Genomic DNA, 19,777 nt, shown 5'->3' with positions numbered 1-19,777 from the left:
CCTGCCCAAGATGGTGAAACCCCGTCTCTACTAAAAATACAAAAATTAGCTGGGCGTGGTGGCGCGCGCTTGTAATCCCAGCTACCGGGGAGGCTGAGGCAGGAGAATCGCTTGAACCCGGGAGGCAGAAGGGGCAGTGAGCCGAGATCGCGCCTCTGCACTCCAGCCTGGGCGACAGAGTGAGACTCCGTCTCAAATAAAAAAAAAAAAAAAAAAAAAAAAAAAAAAAGGCCGGGCGCGGTGGCTCACGCCTGTAATCCCAGCACTTTGGGAGGCCGAGGTGGGCGGATCACGAGGTCAGGAGATCGAGACCATCCTGGATAACACGGTGAAACCCCGTCTCTACTAAAAATACAAAAAATTAGCCGGGCGTGGTGGCGGGCGCCCGTAGTCCCAGCTACTCGGGAGGCTGAGGCAGGAGAATGGCGTGAACCCGGGAGGCGGAGCTTGCAGTGAGCCGAGATCGCGCCACTGCACTCCAGCCTGGGCAACAGAGTGAGACTCCGTCTCAAAAAAAAAAAAAAAGAAAGAAAAAAGAAATGTAAGATCAAACGCAAAGCCCAGCTAAAGCACTAGTCCAGGGCCGAAAAAGCCTGTTTACGTGCTAGCACTTCTTCCCTTGATCAGGGTGACATTACAGATACAGCCACATGACAGAAAGATCGCTTTTGCCACACGGGAACTCTCCTGGCCAGGGATCTCAGTGAGGCACAGCCAGAGCTACGAAGACGCCACAATGCTGGTAATGTTAAAAAACAAAAACAAAAAACCCTGAGGCGCCAGCCTCGCAAGAAAGGGGAAATACGGATGTAAGGGCCAGAAAAGGACCAAGTTCCTCGGGCTCGGTTACCTCCGGAAGTCATTCCTATCAGTGGCAAAGCGGTAGACGCCCCGAAGCCAATCTCCCACGTTGTCCGGTATTTCGGGAGTTTCATTAGCCGAGCCAGCAGCGCTCACCGGGACAGTGCTGGAAGCCATAGTGGAAAGCTTCGCATGGGCCTCGGTGGAGGAACCGTATCGGCGTCGCCGGTGAATGACGCACCTCCGGTCTGGCACTTCCGGCTGCTACCGGCCGGCAGAGGGGGCGCTGTTCGCTTAGTCCGACATCCGGAAGAGGGACGGCCCTCTGCTGCGCGTCCACGAACTCTAGGAGGGGAGGAGCGTGGCCCGGTTCTACGGTCCCCTGCTCCCGGTCCCACCTCCGGCTCTCCAGCCGGTAACCGTCACGCGTGCTGTGATCATTTAATTGGCTTGGGAGGAGGGTGGTGGGGACGGGGCTGTCTCAGCCTGTGGAGGTGGGGGTAGGGGCTATCTCAGCAGGGAAAGCGTAGCTTTGGGGAATGGGTTTTGCCAAGAAAGTCTCCACCAAAAGTCTTAGAACGCGCAGTACTGAAGGGGGCGCACTCCAAACTTGTCACCTCGCCGCCTCTTGCGGGCGTGCGCCTGACTGCGTCTCAGTCTAGGATTGTTAGGGGGAGGCTAGCCTTGTTCTCCCGCTTTACAGACCCCTTTCCTCCCACTCACATCCCCTCTCTGAGCTGCGCCACTAGCACATGGTGCAGTGCGTCTTAGAGGCGTTGCTGTCCTCTGCTTGGAGGCTTCCGGGTGTCTTCCAGGACTGGGGAAGGCGCTCGCCTAAGAAAAATCCTTCAGGTTCCGAGTCAGAGGAGGAGGAGCAGGTGGAGAAAGGGGTGTCCTTGGGATCACGAATAGTCTCCAGGCGGCATTGCTCCTGCCCTTTGGGTGCCTCCGCTTTGTCCCCAGGTCGGTTCTCCTGCTGGGGACTGGATCCAGGCAGCCCCCTCTGAGTCTGCAGGCTGGAACCGCCGGCAGCAGCGAGAAGGAGTGTTCGGGAGAGGGTTGCAGAGTTCACCGAGGCTTGGTCCCTTCCTTCAGTTCGGTCGAGTCCAGTCTCCCCTGTTCCGGGCCGGGTCGGAAACGCTGGTCTCAGAGCCGCGGAGCTGGACCTACACCGCAGCTAGTGGGGGTGAGGCCCAGCCTCCCGCCCCGCCCAGCCCCTGGGCCGTGCGCGCCGCCGCCGCCGCCGAGAGTCCTCGCCAGGGTCCCCCGCCTCCACCAGAGGGCGTCCGCCTCCCGCGCCTGGGAGGGAGTCTGGCGCCGCAACCCCGACCGCGGCGCGGGGTGGGTTCGGGCGGCCCTTGGAACGCTCCGGCCAGGGATGCGCGGTGAGAGCTGCGGGCCCCGAGGCTTGGGTCTGGGGGGTGCGGTGGGGGCGCTCCTGGAGGGACGGGACGGCGTGGGACTGGGGCGAGGGTCCCAGCCCGGGAGAACCCCCACAGCCCAGCCCAAGCTCCCTCCCGCTTTGCTCTGCATCCTCTCCCTTACCAAGGAATGCCTGCCCTTCCAGTGCCCCGGCCCAGCTCGAGCCTGCATCCGAGTAGCGGTTCTCGAAGCAGCTGGGGCAGCAGGGGCTTCCCCCAGGCAGGGCATAACGTCCCCCGCCCAGAGGCCCGGCGCAGTCCTGGCAACAGAAGTGGTTCTCATGCCAGCGCTGTCCCTCTGCCTCGGTGCAGCGCCAGGAGAAGATCAGCTGGGAGAGGGAGAGGGGAACGTTTCATTCTTTCATTCACTCATTCATTCATCCAGTAACCACGCCTTTTACCCAGTTAACGCTAAAGCACGTCTGCACACATTCCCATTTAATTCACTCAGCCACTTTTGGACGCAGGGAGGACTGATTGGCTTAGCCAGGATCCCAGCTAGCAAGTGGGACAATCCCAAGTGCGACCTGGGGGTCTGGACTCCCAACCCAGGGCCCCAGGCTTCCTTTTATGCTGACATCAAGGGAATTTCTAGCATGATGAGGCACAGCACTGGGCACTTGGCATCTACTGAGATGAGCATGTGTCCAAGACTCCCTGCTCTAGAGAAATTCTATGAGTCCAGGAACATTTGAGGGACTCTGCAGTGGGGGAGGCCAGAGAGAAGGGCACTGGGTCCTACATGCCCAGAGCTCAAGTCAGAACACAGGGAACTTGGTAGTCCCAGGCTGGTTCCAACTTCTCCCCACTCCCTGATACTGGGAGAAACTGTGGCCCAGGAGAGTGTCCCTTTGTATCCTGCCACTCTGGACTCTGGGCAGACCCCCAGTTCCTCCCCTCCAGGCTGTACCTGGTCACAAGCCGGGCAGCGCGGGCGCAGCAACTCTGCATGATGACGGCCACAGTAGAGTTGTCCATCATGGTAGAAGTAGATGAGGTTTATCAGGGCCTGGCCACAGGCCTGGCAGGCAAAGCAAGGCTGGTGCCAGCAGCGCTGTTCGCCTGCCCGGGCTGCAAACACTCCGTACTCCCCTGGCTTCAGCAGCTGCCTACACTGTCAGAGGGGAGGTGCTGAGGTGGTCGGAGTAAGCACTACCATCCTAACTTCCCTCCTTGCTCTTGCAATCCGATCCCAACCTGTTCTCGCCATACCCTAGCAAGCCCACATCCACTGCAACCTATACTAAGAGCTCGCAAACTTGGTTTCTGTTTTTCCTGTTTCCCAACCAGAATCCCAGAAGCTAGCCCCTTCTGCAGAAATGAGAGGGCAAAGAATAGAGGAAGGGGAATTTGGGGGGAGGGGTGCTACATACCTTCTCACAGGTGTGTCCTTCAAGCTTGGGAAGTACCAGGCGGGCTACCCCCTGTCCCAGGGCTTCCTGCTTCCGCCTGGCACAGAAGAGCCGCAGCTCGGCCCGCTCCTCCTCCCCAAGGGCCAGGCAGTAGCGCTCCTGCAGAAACAGTCCTCTACAATTACTGGGAGAGCTCCAGCAGAAAAGATTGAGCATTGGTTGGAGGAAAAAGGGCTTGGCTGCTGGGTCAGAGAAAGGTTGTAGAACCTCAGGGAGATGCCAGAGATAATGGCATAGAAGAGGAAATGGAAAAGGAAAGGAGCTCAAGAAAGCCACCTGAGTCTCACCCTGCCCCCCAGGAATGTCATCAATCAGGTCCTGACAGGCCCACAGCACTTAGCCCTGTCACCATTAGGTCCTTGTTCCCAATGAGCTAAGAGCTCAGTATCACTTCCCATTCTTGCATTTCCTCAAATTATTTCATATACTCCTGTCTTGCCTCCCCAATTGAATTGTAAGCCTTTAGGCTGGGCACATGTAGACCCTCAATAAATACGTAACAACCATACTCTCTACATTTGTACATTCCATTATCCGTTTCAAAAGTCGTTCATGTCCATTTTCTCATTTGCTCTTGAACTAAGCATTGTGGTGGGCAGAGCAGATGTTATTGCACCTGCTATTGTTATTGCCAATGTGAAAACTCAGGCAGGGGGAGAATGATGCCCCAACCAGTGCCATAGCTGGGCATTAAATCCACATCCCCTAACTTCTGGACTGAGGTTCTTCCCACAGTAAGAAAAGAGATGAGGGAGGGAAAGGCAAGAGAGGGAAGATGGGGAGAGGAGACCCACATCAATGTCCTGCGGAGGGAGTTGCTGCAGGAGGGTCTGAAGTCCAGTCCAGTTGGGGGCTCGGTTGGTGTCCAGGCAAAGGGAACCCAAGCTCAGAACTGCAGGACCCTGAGGAGACATGGAAGAAGGGGAGGAGTGAAACTAGGTTTTTCTTTCCTTTCTCCTCCTTTCCCCCTCATCATTGCCACCTCTTCTCCAATCTAGAGCAGCTTCTAAGCATGCCCTCCATTTGGGAGGGTCCTCCTTGCAGATCCTCACTGAGTGCAAGGATAGCTGACTGATGCCTGCATGTGTGGTCTTCCTTGAGGGAGGCTGGGGAGGCCCCACACCCCAAAACAGCTTCCCTTCTTATGCTTTCCCTTCTTAACCCCCTTCACGCCTTGGGGCCAAAGCCCCTAGAGTCTGGTTTGACAATACAGACCCCCTAGGAGAGATAATGAATACTCATGTGAATGAGTTTAAAGTCAAAACCCCATGTTCTAAGCAGGTGCAGAGACAGGAATTCCTGAAAAGAGAAAAAGGCAATAAGAGATTAGGCACGAAGTCAAACTACCTCCGGGTTGGTGGAAAAGGGTGGCCACTCCACAGGATAGAGGATATGTTGGTCTCAGAGGAAGGGCACGACTCTACTACCTGAGCATGGGTATCCTCAGGGTCCTCCCCCGGCAGGTGGCCTGAGTCACTGTCTGAGTTGGCTGGTGGACCTGGATCCTGGGGCTTGGGGCTGTCTTCTTGGTGGGGCCAGCCAGAGTTCTGCACTGACATTTGTGGCAAAGCCTACCCCAAAACAATAAGAACACCTCCATGTATTAGGCCGTTACAATGTGCTAGGAAGTGTTAAGTGCTTTATAGATATTATTTCCCTTAGTCCTCCCAACACCCAAACGACTTAGGTAGCATTATCCCCATCTTACAGATGGCCCAACTGAGGATCAGACCTTGAGTAGCATGCCCAAGGTCAAACAGCTAGTAAGTGGCAGAGCCAGGTCTTGAGGTCAGGCCTTTTGGTCCAGAATTTCTGAAGTTCAAATTCTGGGGTCTCCCAAGATCGGGATGGAGGTAAGAGGAGGCCCATGGTAGAAGGAGAGGGCACTTTGCCTTTCTGGTGGGACTTTGGACACTCTCTCCTTACCTCATCAGCCTTAACTTCCACCGTTTCTCACCATGCACCCACAGCCCCAGTGAGCCTCCTTGTTCACAACTTCCTACATGAGCCCAGTTTTTCCAGCTATATAGGCTTGGGCCTCTGGTTAAAGGATCCCTTTACCAGGAAGCCCTTCTCAGCCTCTGTGACCACACCAGCTCCCCCTTCCCTGAGCTCCTGAAGCAAGCAGTGCCCCAAGATTTAGCACCTAATGTTTTTCTCTTTGCTCCCTGCATCTCTCTCGGCTCCTAATCTAGTCTATAAGTTCCTCAAAGACAGAGGAACACCTTGCACTTTTATATATAGCAGCAATTGCATTGGATAATCTAAGTTCATCTCTTCAGCTTTCCTCTCGGCAGCTCCTGATACGACCATAATATCTTGGGGGTAAGAAGTGACTATTGGCCGGGCACGGTGGCTCATGCCTGTAATCCCAGCACTCTGGGAGGCCGAGACAAGCGGATCACGAAGTCAGGAGATCGAGACCATCCTGGCTAACACGGTGTAAACCTCGTCTCTACTAAAAATATTTTAAAAATTAGCCAGGCGTGGTGGCGGGCGCCTGTAGTCCCAGCTACTCCAGAGGCTGAGGCAGGAGAATAGTGTGAACCCGGGAGGTGGAGCTTGCAGTGAGCCAAGATCGCGCCACTGCACTCCAGCCTGGGCGACAGAGCAAGACTCTGTCTCAAAAAAAAAAAAAAAGAAGTGACCATTGGCTGGGCACAGTGGCTTATGCCTGTAATCCCAGCACTTTGGGAGGCTGAGGCGGGCAGATCACCTGAGGTCAGTGGTTCGAGACCATCCTGCCCAACGTGGGGAAACCCCATCTCTACTACAAATACAAAAATAAGCTGGGCGTGGTAATGTGTGCCTGTAATCCCAGCTACTCCAGAGGCTGAGGCAGGAGAATCGCTCCAACCTACCTGGGAGGCAGAGATGGCAGTGAGCTGAGATCATGCCACTGCACTCCAGCCTGGGCAACAGAGTGAGACTCCGTCTCAAAAAAAAAAAAAAAAAAAAAAAGCGACTATTAATGTAGAGAAGAGATGAGCCCCGCCCTCAAGGAGCTCATAGTGGGTAAGACAAAGATGAAACCAGGTAGAATGGGATCAGAGCTCGGGACAGACATACACAAACCCTGGAGAAAAAACCAGAGCAAACTTTTTAATAATATTTACTGTGTGCCAAGGACTCTTCTAGAATATTACATAATATAGTCCATCCTCACAATAATCTTATGAGGTAATCTCTTTCATTCCACTTGACAGTTGAAACAAGTTAATTAACTTGCCCAAGATCATACCAGAGGCTAAGGGAAGCCTTAGGGGGACCTGGCTTCTGAGAGCTGGGATAGATTCTGAAAGTAGCTGGGCACAGGAGGGTCATCATCAAATCCCTGGCCTCTCTAAGACTGGACCAGGGATTCGTACTGGGGTTGAGGTGAGGGTTTGGACTGTAACAGTTAATATTGCTTCCCAGCACTGAACCCTCCTCAGCACCGCCCCTCCACTCCCACTTCAAATGTCCTGTGCCACCCTTCCCTCCTTCCTGGCTTCACACCCACCTGCTTCCTTCCTCTTCTGTCCTTCAGGTCAGGTTTCCTGTGGAAGGTGGCCAGGATGGGCTGTTCACACCAGGAGTAGCCACTAACAGCACTGCCCCTGCTCCAGGCAGCAAGAAAGGAGGGGGCATCTGGGGCCCCAGGAGGGGACTTGCACCCTCTTCCATTTTGGCTCTAGTTTGCATAGAATTGTCCAACACAGAAACAACGCTCAGAAATCAGGCCTCTATTCCTCACCCTTCCAATCTCCCCAAAGGCAGCCAAACTCCACCTCCACCTAGCACTGGAACACCCTTACTAACAGGCCAGCTGGATTCCTTCCATAATTCCCTTCCCCCTCCCACCTCAGATAAGGGACAGAGCTGAACCCCTTGTCTTGCCTCCGTGCAGAGCCTCCGTGCAAGAGGGCTCAGGAGCTGGACATCCCCAACACCCGCTGCCCTGAAGGGCAGAGCCCGAGAGGACTTAGGGCTTGGGGAGGTGGAGGGATGGGAAGATTTCTGGGGACAGTGGGAGGGAGAAGGAAGGGGAGTGCCCAGTCCCGCCAACTGCCCTCTCGATAGATCCCCAGAGTTTTTCTGGAACTTGGCGGGCCCGCCTCCGGGGCTGGGACGCGGTGTTTCCCGAGTCCGCTGGGGTTCCCGGTCTGGCTGCTGGGATTTTAGGGGAGGGGACCAGGACTCCGCTGGGGTCTCACCCTCGCTGTGCGTCGCTGTCCGGGCAGTTCTGGACCGACTCTGCCGTCAGGCCCATCACCCGGTCCCCACCCCAAGGCTTCAGCGCCCGCCCCCGTCCGCCCCCGCCCGCCCTCGCCCGCCCTAATAGCGCGGCCCTGCCTCTCCCACGCCCCAGCGGCCCCCGCCCGCCCCTCCCCGGCTGGTGGAGAGGGGCGGCTCAGGGAGGGGCCTGGAGCTGCAGATTGGGGGGAGGAAAAAAAAAAAGGAAAACAAAACCACATTTATGGGATCTCAGGGTGGAAATGTGCGGGCTCCACGGCCTCTGCCATGCAGGTGCAAGGGCTCTCTGGCTCGGACTGCGCCCGGCAGGCATCCAGCAGACGCCGGGAGCCGCGTTTACGCTGGGTTTTCAACCATTCGCTGAATGGAAACGCCTCGCCGGGCCCGCAGCCCTGTCTCTCCGCAGTTCCCAGGTCTCCCCAAACTCTCCCTGTGGTCTCCCAGCCCCGCTCCTCCGCGTGTTTCCCTTCAGTTCTCTCCCCCTTGTCCCCAGTGGTCCCCCTGGCCCCTTCCCCTCCCCTCAACCCTCTTCCGGGTTCCATCGTCTTGCCCTTCTCCTTTCAGGTCCCTTCAGACCCTCTCCCCTTCCCTTCGTTTCTCGCCCAACCCTCCGTCCCCTTTCCGCTCCCCGGAGCACCCCCAACTTTGGGGTCCTCAGCCCCGCCTCCGCGCCCCGCCTCCGCCGCAGGCTCCGCCCTGTCCCCTCCGGGCTTGCTCAGCCCCTGGCCAGGAGCGCCCTCTGGCGTCTGCGCATGCTCACTGCTCCCGACTGCAAAGTCCTCCAAAGGGACCTTCTAGGCTGCGTGCCGGTCGCCCCCGCTCGGGTCCGCCCGCCCGCAGCGTCTCGTTGGTGCTGCCGGTGACCTCCGACCCCGCGGCCGCGGGGCGGGACGGGGAGGCCTTAGCTCCGGGCGGGCGGCGGCTGCTGCAGCGGGACCCGGGAGCGGGGCCCGGCGCCGCCCGGGCCGCGGGGCGATGTGAGTCGGGGCGCGGCGGGGCGGGGACGAGGCGGCTTCACCGAGGCCGCGCCGCGCCGCGCCGCAGTCTCCACTCCCTCCCTAGGAAGCCCCGGGCGGGCGGGCAGGCGGCGGAGCACCGGGGCTGGGGGCGGGGATCCGGGGACAGCGCGCACCCAGACCTCCTCATTCCTTACGGGCATCTAGAAATTCCCCTTGACAGTCCTGTAGCCTGTCCTGCAGCCTCTGGCTCCCCCAACCCACCTCTACCCTCTCCGCCCTGGACACATCATCGCATCTCCTGGAGCCCTCAGAACCCCCTCACTCACTCAACAAATCTCCTGCTATGCCCACGGACCCACCATTTCTCTTGGATGCCCCCAAATGCTTCCACTGCCCGGAAATTCCTAGGATCCCTCATATCCCCATTCTCCTTGCAGTATCCAAAATGCCCACATCCAAAATTCTTGCTCATGTTTCCCCAAACGTCCTCATACGTTTTCAGCCCCCACACCCCCCTCTCACTCCTGCCCCTGATCCATACCTATCCCAGACCAGAGGCCTCTCCCCATTTCCACTCAATGCAGTCCCTCCTCAGTGGGCTATCTGATACATCCTGATATCTTAAGGAGAAGAGATGGTGATAGGAAAAAGCAACCCCTCCCCCATCTTGCACCCTAGAGTTCTTCGTTTCAGTGCCCGCGCCCTGCCCCCGTCGGTGGCTCAAGCCCCAGTATTTTCCCAGCAACCTGTCTTTAGTCTGTGCACACCTCCCTGAGCCTGCTTCTTCCTTCCAGAAAATAAGCCAGACCAAGGGGATGGGGTCCTTTTACCTGGAAGTTGTCCAAGGATGCAGGGTGCAAGGGGCCCTGGGAAGTGTTTCTCCAGAGCAGGAATGTGGGATGTCCAGGGTCTGCAGAGTCCTGGCTTGTTGACTTGTCTACCTTGTGCTCAGATGCCCTGAAATTTTGGCTTACTGTTAACATTTATGTTAAAATTAGGCCTTTCAGAGCTTGGGGAGCAGAAAATCTATCAAGCTTCCAAATGCGAAATTGAAGCAGCCTGTCTTGGAAGATGAACATGTCAATTTTAGTGAAGTTTGTCTTACGTTTTTACCTCTGCAAGTTATTTAAGCTAGAAGCTCGCCAGTTTATAGATGGTCCCCCCAAAAACTAAGGCCTTAGGTGGGAGTTTGGAGGGGGCGTTGACTTAAGTCTCCCAGATACTTAGTAGCAACAAAACTGACCGAAATATTGGTTTCCTGAGTCTTAAACCAGTGCTGTTTCTACTATATCACAGTGTCCTTTTGAGAAAGCTCTTTGTAGAGTTAAAGTTCTCTGCAAAGGTAAGGTGATGGTTTTGGTGTTTGTTGTAACAGAACTCAGAGGGAGATCTAAAGTGACTTAAAAGGTCTTGGGTCGTCTTAGACTTCAAACTCATTGATGTTCTGGGAGTCTGTCCCTCTCAGGGCCCGTGGGGCTTGGGATTTGTGCTCCCTTTGCCCTTGATTTTACTTTCTTCATTGGTGTTTTTGTCCCATTAGGGCTGGAACAGATACCCAGGTGGGATGGACTGTCAGGTCAGTTTTCATTAACAGTTGGGGGTGAAGATAGAAGGTTTTGTTAATCAGTGTCTCTGTTTCCTATGCTAGGTGAGCCCCAGGTGTATTCCAGAGGGATCCGGGTGACTTCTCTGCAGACTGTTTGCCATGACAGCCCACCAAGGACGGGGGGAATAAAGTGGGAACCCTTCCCCATGCCCCTCCCACGGTCAGCTCCCCGATGGCCTGGGTGAGGTAAGAGCTGTGTATAGGGGTCAGTTTTATGGCGTTTCCCAAGTTGGGAGGAATAGAGGGTACAGGTCACCTGGTTGTTCAAAGCTTTACCATTCAGCAGGAGTTCTAGAAGGATAGCCAATCCTACAGACTTATTTCTTGTGACAAGTTGCAACCCCTTAAAACTTCTGCTTGGTATTGGTCCATGCATTTCTTGTTCCCTTAGGTCATTCAAGCCTGGGTGGTGTCCTCTTCATTCTAGGCACAGTCCTGACTATTGTGACATATAATCCAAGTACTGGAATCCTGGGGGGAAGAGCCAAATAGTAAGGCCTCTGGTCTCCCCTTCAGAAAAAGGGAAGGAAACCCAGCATTTTTTTTAAATGAAGAAATATCCACTTGAGGTTATTAAAACTGTGCACTGTTTTAAATGTTCAGTCTTCTGAATATATCTTTATGATCACAATGTAACAACTCATTTGAAGAGGACATCAGAAAGATAAATTTGCACTGGATGTTGGGATGGTAGTAAGGGAGAAGAGAGAACTTGGATGAAGTGGAATGGATGAGGTAAAAAGGGAGGAAAAAAGAGACAGGTACAGGCCAAAGTGTCTGAGACCCCCAAGTGACAATTTCTTTGCTGAATCCAAATAAGGGGCTCGGGCTGGCACCCACCTCCATCTGCTGCAGATCACTTCTCCTGGACCCCTACTTTTCTTCCTGCCTGTGTCCCTGCCTTCCTTGTCATTACATGGGTCAGAATCCTACATACTTCTCAAGGCCCGGATCAAACGTTACCTCTGAGAAGCTCTCTCCAGCCCCCCATCGGCATTCATCCTTAACACATTGTAACCTGAATTAACGCTTATCCAATGTGTGTCTGGCCCTGGATTGAGAATGTGAAGTCTTTGAGGGAGGGTCTGTATCACACAGTCTCTTGGACAGAGTAGGTGATCACAATGACGTGCGTCTGCCCAAGTTCCCCAGAGCAGGGTTTTTTGAAGCTGAAGTTGGTGACCTGCATATCCTGTATGTTTTTCCTAGGGCAGGCTGGCTGCTCTGACACCATGGGGAGCTGCTGCAGCTGCCTGAACAGAGACAGCGTTCCAGACAACCACCCCACCAAGTTCAAGGTACCCAGAGCCCTCTCCTCTCCTGTGTTCCCAACATGGCCTCTTGGGCTCAGACACAATTTAATGGAGTTGCCTCAGCTTCTCTAACAGCAAATCAAATGCCAGGCTGAGGTTGTGGGCTTATGGAGACTTCTTGAGCTCACACCCTCTCAAGTAGCCTGAGGAAAAGAGGCCCAGACCACTGCTATTTTCATGGCTCTTGATACTACCAAGAATGAAGAAATGCCATAATGGTGCTTTTGGAACTGTTGTCAGTGTATTTTTATAACTTTATATATCCCCCCCCCCTTTTTTTTAGAGAAAACAAAATTCTGTATTTGTGAGTTAATATATGTAAGGTATTTAAAATAGTGCTTAGTGGCCAGGCACGGTGGCTCACACCTGTAATACCAGCACTTTTGGAGGCCAAGGCAGGCGGATCACCTGAGGTCAGGAGTTAGAGACCAGCCTGGCCAACATGGCGAAACCCCGTCTCTACTAAAAATACAAAAATTAGCCAGGTATGGTGGCACACGCCTGTTATCCCAGCTACTTGGGAGGCTGAGGCAGGAGAATCACTTGAACCCGGGAGGTGGAGGTTGCAGTGGGCTGAGATTGCACCGCCGCACTTCAGCCTGGGTGACCGAGCGAGATGCCATCTCAAAATATAAATAAATAAATAAATAAAATAGTGCTTAGCACACAGTAAGCACAACATCAGTGTTTGCTGTTTGCTGTGGGAAGCTGAGGGCAGACCCAAGTCGACCTGTGCTCTCCCCTGCCCACCTCTCTGTAGAGGGAGCCTCCTCCTTCCTCATTCTGGGGCATGTTGAAGCACATGTTTCTCCTGCCCACCAGAAGAGGGAGCCCTCAGTAAGGGCACACAGTTGGGGAGGTGGTAGAGGAGATATGCATTGGTTCTGCCTTGGGCTTGACTTTCCTAGGTCAGGGTGTCCCAGTCTCAAGATTTTGAATTTACAATTGAACCCCTTCCCCATTAACATCTGGCCCTTGGATACTAAGGCATGGGCTGTCTGGGGTCGTCTAACATTTGTTATCTAACAAACCGACCTTGGAAGTCAGCTACCTACCTCTTCCCTCACTGTCCATATGACAAAACTCAGCACCAGAGAAGTAGGATTTGCCCAGAGAACTGCCGTGGGTCCATGGCACTGCTTCATATAGTTATGTGGCATTCAGTAGAGTCTGTGATAGTCGGATGTGACCTTTGGTTCCCCACCTCTTGTCCTGCATCAGATTGTCTCCCAGTGGCTCAGGGACCCATGCAAACACTTGTTGGACTCACTCATTGACCCTTCTGTCTTCTCCCCTCCAGGTGACAAATGTGGATGATGAGGGTGTGGAGCTGGGCTCTGGGGTGATGGAGCTGACACAGAGTGAGCTGGTGCTGCACCTGCATCGGCGTGAGGCCGTCCGCTGGCCTTACCTCTGCCTGCGGCGCTATGGCTACGACTCCAACCTCTTCTCCTTTGAGAGTGGCCGCCGATGTCAGACAGGCCAGGGTGAGTACCAGGCCCTGCTCCACCCTGGGATAGGGGCTTATGCAGGACTCCAGGGTTCCTGATGTATAGATTAGCCCTCAAGAGGTTAGTGTTATCCCCATCACCTGTGGGCAGTAGAGTGTGATGTATTCTCCCTGCAGTCAGAGGTCAGGGGTGGTAGGTTATTCCATAAGGTCAAGGCTAGAGCCAGCCACAGCTCTCTGAAGGAGTGGCATGGTCTGAGTTTATCTCTTAGGATCCAGACTTAAGCTGTGCGAAAGGAATCCTGCATGGGATTGTGTTCAGTGCAGTTTGGGATTATGACTGTGCAGAGGTGGAATGAACAAGGTTCTCTGATGAGGCTGCCAACAAAATAGCCTCCGAGGTCATGTTTGCTGGAGGAGACTTCCCTCCATGCATCTTACCCTTGGAATTCATGAGGCAGAGGCAGGGGCGCTGGGTGAGCAGGCAGAGCGGGCAGAGGCATCCTTGCTCCTAGTGATGTTTGATCTACACTTGGATTCCCAGAGGGGCTACCCCTGGCCCCAACACGGGGTTCTCTACAACTCCAGTCTTTCCCAGTCTTTTCTACTTCTCGTCATATTTTGCCAGAGTAGTTATGTTTCTTCCCTGTTTCCTCCCCATCCTATTTGTGCAAACCATAGTTGTCCCATTCCCCAGGCTAATTGTGTCTTAGTTGTGGGTATATGCACAGGCACACCCCACGTAGCCTCCCCTAGGTCCCAGGTCCCCCTGTTACAAAGGAGTCCATGCTGGCCCAGTACCCCAAGGGCATCTTTGAGTCCCCTGATTGACAGACACTCAGCCCAGTCCTGCTGTTCCTCGGACCTTGAGTTGCAGTGTTGCAATTTGAAGGGCTATAAGGCTGGCTGCATTGAGGAGCCTTGTGATTGCCTTGCCATATTTGCCTTTAGCTAGTCTGCCCATGATTTCTTCCTTCCTGTGCCAGAGTTTAATCTATGAGGTCAGGGACCTATATACAGTAGGCATTTGCTTTCTGGCCACACACTGGGCTAATAAGTGAAGAAGCAGGGAACAGAGTAGACCCTCTTGTCATCAGCGATCTGAGGGCTGGTGCTCTGGATGGAGCTTTTTTTCCTAGGAAGCAGGGGGTGTTAGGCAGAGGAAGATGGGGGAAGCATGTGAGGTAGAGTGTTCGCTCACCTGGCTGGGCGCAGTGGCTCACACCTGTAATCCCAGAACTTTGGGAGGCCGAGGTGGGCGGATCACAAGGTCAGGAGATCGAGACCATCCTGGCTAACACGGTGAAACCCCGTCTCTACTAAAAATACAAAAAACTAGCTGGGCATGGTAGCGGGCACCTGTAGTCCCAGCTACTCGGGAGGCTGAGGCAGGAGAATGGTGTGAACCCGGGAGGCGGAGCTTGCAGTGAGCTGAGATCGCACCACTGCACTCCAGCCTGGGCAACAGGGTGAGACTCCGTCTCCGAAAAAAAAAAAAAAGAATGTTCACTCATCTAATACTATCCTTTCCACCTTGGCTTTTGGTTTTGTTTTTTTTTCTTTTCTTTTTTCTTTTTTTTTGAGACAGAGTCTCGCTCTGTCACCCAGGCTGAAATGCAGTGGCACAATCTCGGCTCACTGCACCCTCCACCTCCGAGGTTCAAGCGATTCTCCTGCCTCAGCCTCCTGAGTAGTTGGGATTACAGGTGCCCACCACCACGCCTGGCTAATTTTTTGTATTTTTAGTAGAGACAGGGTTTCACCATGTTGGCCAGGCTGGTCTTGAACTCCTGACTTCAGGTGATCCACCCTCCTCGGCCTCCCAAAGTGCTGGGATTACAGGCGTGAGCCATCATGCCCGGCCTCCACCTTGGTTTTGATTCTCTTCTTGTGACCCCTGAACACACACATCCTTATGAAAATGATTTCGCTTCAGAGGAATATAGCTGGAGTGTTCAATGTGGTGTGGGCATGCTGGGGCAGGGTACCTTGGACCCAGCCTTTCTAGTAGCTCTTGGATTCTAGAGCAGACCTAGAAAGAATGCTCAGGGCCAGGCGTGGTGGCTCACGCCTGTAATCCCAGCACTTTGGGAGGCCGCAGCAGGCCGATTACCTGAGGTCAGGAGTTTGAGACCAGCCTGACCAACATGGTGAAACCCCGTCTCAACTAAAAATACAAAAAATTAGCCAGGTGTAGTGGCGGGCGCCTGTAATCCCAGCTACTTGGGAGGCTGAGGCAGGAGAATTGCTTGAACCTGGGAGACAGAGGTTGCAGTGAGCTGAGATCGCACCATTGCACTCCAGCCTGGGCAACAAGAGCAAAACTCCATCTCAAAAAAGAAAAGAAAAAGAATGCTCAAGATGAGGAGAGGCTCTCCTGCCCCTACAGGCCTGGGACTGGAGTTCAGGGACATTTCCTGCACATTGTGCATCTGTTGAGCTCCTCTGGTCCTTCCCTATTGCCTAGGGTCATTTCTTCCTCTCCTTCTCCAGGAATATTTGCATTTAAGTGTTCCCGGGCTGAGGAAATCTTCAACCTCCTTCAGGATCTGATGCAGTGCAACAGCATCAATGTGATGGAAGAGCCTGTCATCATCACCCGCAATAGCCACCCTGCTGAGCTTGACCTCCCTCGAGCCCCCCAGCCGCCCAATGGTGAGGAGACCCCAGTGTACACACACACACACACACACACACACACACACAGAGGCCCAGGAAGCACAAATCTGAGGGACTAGTTAAGCTGGCAGGTTGGGAGAAGGCTGGGTGAGCCAGCCTTCCAGGACAGTTGTCCATGATCAGAACCATTCTTGAGGATCGGTAAGTCCTGGGCTGGGCTAGGTGACTCAAACTGAGGTTGTTGAGTTCTGGGCCTTGTATTGACTGATGGTTGGGGAGCAGACAGGAAGACTTTGAATTGGCAGTCTGGAGTTTCCGTAGAATTGGCAGTCTGGAGTTTTTTTGCTTTCTTCCTCTGTCTATTGGGTCATCCCCATATACCTTCCTTGCTGCTGGTGCAGGCATCTCTGGCCATGACTGTATTCTGGAGAGGGTCCTACAATTTCTGCTTATTCAGTCATTGAATTCAGATCAGGCACCTGTTTGGTATTCAGCACTCCTTGGACTGGCCCATGGGGGACAGGAGAAATAGAAGCGCAGTCCCTTTTTTTGAGGAGCTTCCCTGGACCTTACTGGCAGACCTAGAATGAAGCAAAGGGACGGTCCAGTGACAGCAAGATGTGCTTTATGCGTTTCGGGTGAGGCTATAATGGAGACAGTGGTGAGGTGCTTCAAGCTGAGCTTGAGGGAAAGGGCAGGTTTGAAGAGCAGAGGAAAGATGAAGGATAATGGGGGGCTGGCGGCTCAGTGGGGTTTAACCACTGTGAGGCCCTGAGAATATCTGTCCTCCATTAGAGGAGTCCCAGGATGCCACACACACAGCTGCAAGTGGTTGTCAGGTGGCTTAAGTTCCCCTCTCCTGGGCTTGTCTCCCCTGTGCTCAGCTCTAGGCTACACTGTCTCCAGCTTTTCCAATGGCTGCCCTGGAGAGGGCCCACGATTCTCAGCTCCCCGGCGGCTCTCGACAAGCAGCCTGCGGCACCCCTCGCTTGGGGAGGAGTCCACCCATGCCCTCATTGCTCCTGATGAGCAGGTGAGCACGCAGCCGGCCAGCCCCTGCCCTGTTGGTCTGGGTGGGGACGAGGGATAGGAAATAAGGCCACCTCCTCCCAGTAAGGATCACGGGAAGGGGAAGAACGTTGTAACGGTCCCTTCCTGTCCCCAAAAGGGAGCAGCTTCCTCAGAAGGGTTGGAGGACAAGGAAGAAGAAACTCCAGGTCTTTTTCTGTGTGCTTCTTTTCTCTCATCCTGTCCCTTCTGTTCTCTTTTCTCCCTGCCCTGGGACACTCCTGCCTCACTTGGACTCTTTCCCCAGTCCCACACCTATGTCAACACACCGGCCAGTGAAGATGACCACCGCAGGGGCCGCCACTGCCTGCAGCCCCTGCCTGAGGGTCAGGCACCCTTCCTCCCGCAGGCCCGGGGTCCTGACCAACGGGACCCACAGGTGTTCTTGCAGCCAGGCCAGGTGAAGTTTGTGTTGGGCCCGACCCCTGCTCGGCGGCACATGGTGAAGTGCCAGGGCCTCTGTCCCAGCCTGCATGACCCCCCACACCACAATAATAACAATGAGGCCCCTTCTGAGTGCCCAGCCCAGCCCAAGTGCACCTACGAGAACGTCACCGGGGGGCTGCGGCGAGGGGCTGGCTGGAGACTGAGCCCAGAGGAGCCGGGCTGGAATGGCCTTGCCCACCGCCGGGCCGCCCTGCTGCACTATGAGAACCTGCCCCCACTGCCCCCTGTGTGGGAAAGCCAAGCCCAACAGCTGGGAGGGGAGGCTGGGGATGATGGGGACTCGAGGGATGGGCTCACACCCTCTTCCAATGGCTTCCCTGATGGTGAGGAGGACGAGACCCCACTGCAGAAGCCCACCAGCACCCGGGCCGCCATCCGCAGCCACGGCAGCTTTCCTGTGCCACTGACCCGCCGCCGCGGCTCCCCAAGGGTCTTCAACTTTGATTTCCGCCGGCCGGGGCCCGAGCCCCCAAGGCAGCTTAACTACATCCAGGTGGAGCTAAAGGGCTGGGGTGGAGACCGCCCTAAGGGGCCCCAGAACCCCTTGAGCCCCCAAGCCCCCATGCCCACCACCCACCCTGCCCGAAGCTCAGACTCCTACGCCGTGATTGACCTCAAAAAGACCGTGGCCATGTCCAACCTGCAGAGAGCTCTGCCCCGAGACGATGGCACCGCCAGGAAAACCCGGCACAACAGCACCGACCTGCCTCTGTAGGGACGTCCCGGTCCTCACCACCCTCTGCCCCACCATGATCCAGCCTCTGCCTCACACTCCTGTCCTCTGAACCCACCCTCCCCAGGGTTCAGGGTTGCTTTGCAGAAGGCATGGAGGTGGGACCAGATGCTTCCCTGTGCTGGCTGGAGTCCCCAGAGATATCAGCCACCGAGTCTCCTGGTCTGTCTCCAGGCTGGGGAGAGAAGGGTGACCAGGCGAGGAGGGAGCCGAGACGTCAACTGTGAAGGGTTCCTGTGATTGCGTTTAGCGCCCTCCCGTTCTGTCCATTTGTCTTGTCTGCCGACTGTCCGTGTGTGTTTTTTTTGGTTGGAATTTTGAAACATTTTGTACCTGTTGATTTTATTTATCAGTTTATTTTTCTATTTATTGTTTTAAATGTAATTTAACATATTTATTATTAATATAATTATTTTTAAATTCTGGCCCAGTGGATATCATCTTCTTAGGGAATCTTTTCTGGTGTGGTCCTGGGTTGGACACAGGGCAGGCCTAATCGAGGTAAGGGCTTCACTCTGGGGAATTTGGGTCAGTTATGGTTTTTGTGACAAGTCCATGATTTTTTTTTTTTTGAGACAGAGTTTCGCTCTTGTGGCCCAGGCTGGAGTGCAGTGGCGTGATTTCAGCTCACTGCAGTCTCCACCTCCCGGGCTCAAGCAGTTCTCCCGCCTCAGCCTCCCAAGTAGCTAGAGTTACAGGTGCCTGCCACCATGCCTAGCTAATTTTTGTATTTTTAGTAGAGATGGGGGGGCTTCTCCATGTTGGCCAGCCTGGTCTCGAACTCCTGACCTCAGGTGATCCACCCACCTCAGCCTCCCAAAGTGCTGGGATTACAGGCGTGAGCCACCGCGCCCGGCCAGTCATTTATTTTTCTCCTCCAAGAAGCCCTGGTCATGAACCTACAGTTGCCAGGGATGGATGCTCTGTTGAAGGAAAAGGGTGGGATGGCTGGAGTCCTAGAAGCCAAAAGGGGAGCCTGTGAGGACTGCCCTAATGACGTAGAGCCCAGCCCTCTGAGACTGGTAACAGGTGAGGAGTGCAGCAGAGCAGGCACAGCTACAGAAGAGACACCTTCACCTTCTTGGGGAGCCCTCACTGACGCCCCTGCCAATAGGCAGGCCCCGAAGGGCACTGCTGTCCTTTACCACCTTGGCCCAGAGATGGATCCTGGATCCTCCTTAGCTGCCCCCAGCATGGCTGAGTCAAGACCAAACCTTTAAACAGGACTTTACTAAAATCCTAGGATTATAGCAAAATGAAAAAATACAGTGTAATGTGTAACTAGATAATCTGGCTTGCTAAGTGTCTTTCCCAGAGAACGTCCCGTCAGGAATGGACTGTTAGGATGCCTCTACCCTGCCACAAGGCTGGGCGCTAACAGAGCCGCCACATTGGAGCACCTGCCTGGAAGCACAGGGTCCAGCGGGGCTGTGCTGCACACACAACCTAGTGCTGATCTGTTCCAGGAGCTCCTTTCTCTGTCCTGAGGCTGCCTCTCTCCTCCTCCTCCTCTTGCTGGCTTCCTTTCCTCCAAGACTCCATTTCTGTCTGAAACCCCAGTGCGGTTCATCTAAAGGAAATGCTGCTTTTGTAATAAGCCACTCAGGGCCCAGGTGAAGAATGAGAGTTGTGTTTGTGCAACTTGGGGAAAAGCCTTGTCACTGTGCTCCAGCTCCCTGTCCTGTGGAGCAAGCAGACCTGTCCTCTTCGTC

The 19,777-nt window shown here is 54.6% G+C and overlaps 3 protein-coding genes across 10 annotated transcripts in view; 1 reads left to right on the top strand and 2 right to left on the bottom strand.

The window, feature by feature from the left end:
• TOMM6 (translocase of outer mitochondrial membrane 6) overlaps positions 1-1,776 on the bottom strand; it is an 84,120-nt gene extending 82,344 nt beyond the window's left edge. For all 3 annotated transcript variants that reach the window (XM_034962088.3, XM_008958810.4, XM_008958811.3), the window contains exon 1: positions 851-1,776. In XM_034962088.3, the coding sequence (XP_034817979.2) occupies positions 851-978 (128 nt within the window). In that variant the 5' untranslated portion in view covers positions 979-1,776. The remainder of the gene's footprint in view (positions 1-850) is intronic.
• Positions 1,547-8,580, bottom strand: PRICKLE4 (prickle planar cell polarity protein 4). 5 transcript variants are annotated; one of them, XM_034962087.3, is made up of 8 exons: positions 7,831-8,486; positions 7,137-7,307; positions 5,062-5,205; positions 4,429-4,536; positions 3,596-3,733; positions 3,133-3,336; positions 2,347-2,551; positions 1,547-1,917 (listed from the first exon to the last, which is right to left on the bottom strand). In XM_034962087.3, the coding sequence occupies exons 1-8, from the start codon at positions 8,089-8,091 to the stop codon at positions 1,547-1,549; spliced, it is 1,602 nt and encodes a 533-aa protein (XP_034817978.3). In that variant the 5' UTR covers positions 8,092-8,486. The 5 variants fall into 5 exon arrangements, with proteins under 5 accessions (XP_034817978.3, XP_034817974.3, XP_034817976.3 ...); XM_034962083.3 differs by having other exon boundaries at positions 7,137-7,173; positions 7,831-8,026; XM_063604892.1 differs by having other exon boundaries at positions 1,836-1,967; positions 7,831-8,580.
• Positions 2,164-18,490, top strand: FRS3 (fibroblast growth factor receptor substrate 3). 2 transcript variants are annotated; one of them, XM_034962082.3, is made up of 7 exons: positions 2,164-2,186; positions 10,478-10,621; positions 11,645-11,733; positions 13,049-13,235; positions 15,692-15,853; positions 16,702-16,850; positions 17,133-18,490. In XM_034962082.3, the coding sequence occupies exons 3-7, from the start codon at positions 11,668-11,670 to the stop codon at positions 18,045-18,047; spliced, it is 1,479 nt and encodes a 492-aa protein (XP_034817973.1). In that variant the 5' UTR covers positions 2,164-2,186; positions 10,478-10,621; positions 11,645-11,667; the 3' UTR covers positions 18,048-18,490. The 2 variants fall into 2 exon arrangements, with proteins under 2 accessions (XP_034817973.1, XP_034817972.1); XM_034962081.2 differs by lacking the exon at positions 2,164-2,186 and adding an exon at positions 8,705-8,847.
• The last annotated feature ends 1,287 nt before the right edge of the window (positions 18,491-19,777 follow it).

The sequence above is a fragment of the Pan paniscus genome, chromosome 5 (genome assembly GCF_029289425.2).
Source record: "Pan paniscus chromosome 5, NHGRI_mPanPan1-v2.0_pri, whole genome shotgun sequence".
NCBI classification, from domain to species: Eukaryota; Metazoa; Chordata; class Mammalia; order Primates; family Hominidae; genus Pan; species Pan paniscus.
Note: the sequence above shows the minus strand (reverse complement) of the source record. Positions and strands in the feature narration are given on the sequence as shown.

Excerpts from the sequence above, each read along its gene's own strand:
- PRICKLE4 (XM_034962087.3), bottom strand. The coding sequence starts at position 8,091 with ATGTGGTTTTGTTTTCCTTTTTTTTTTTCCTCCCCCCAATCTGCAGCT. Across the intron at positions 3,337-3,595 it reads AAGGACACACCTGTGAGAAG|TGTAGGCAGCTGCTGAAGCC; the intron begins GTATGTAGCACC and ends CCCCTCTGACAG. Across the intron at positions 2,552-3,132 it reads GCTGCCCGGCTTGTGACCAG|CTGATCTTCTCCTGGCGCTG; the intron begins GTACAGCCTGGA and ends TCCCTCTCCCAG.
- FRS3 (XM_034962082.3), top strand. The coding sequence starts at position 11,668 with ATGGGGAGCTGCTGCAGCTGCCTGAACAGAGACAGCGTTCCAGACAAC. Across the intron at positions 11,734-13,048 it reads ACCACCCCACCAAGTTCAAG|GTGACAAATGTGGATGATGA; the intron begins GTACCCAGAGCC and ends TCTCCCCTCCAG. Across the intron at positions 16,851-17,132 it reads TCATTGCTCCTGATGAGCAG|TCCCACACCTATGTCAACAC; the intron begins GTGAGCACGCAG and ends CTCTTTCCCCAG.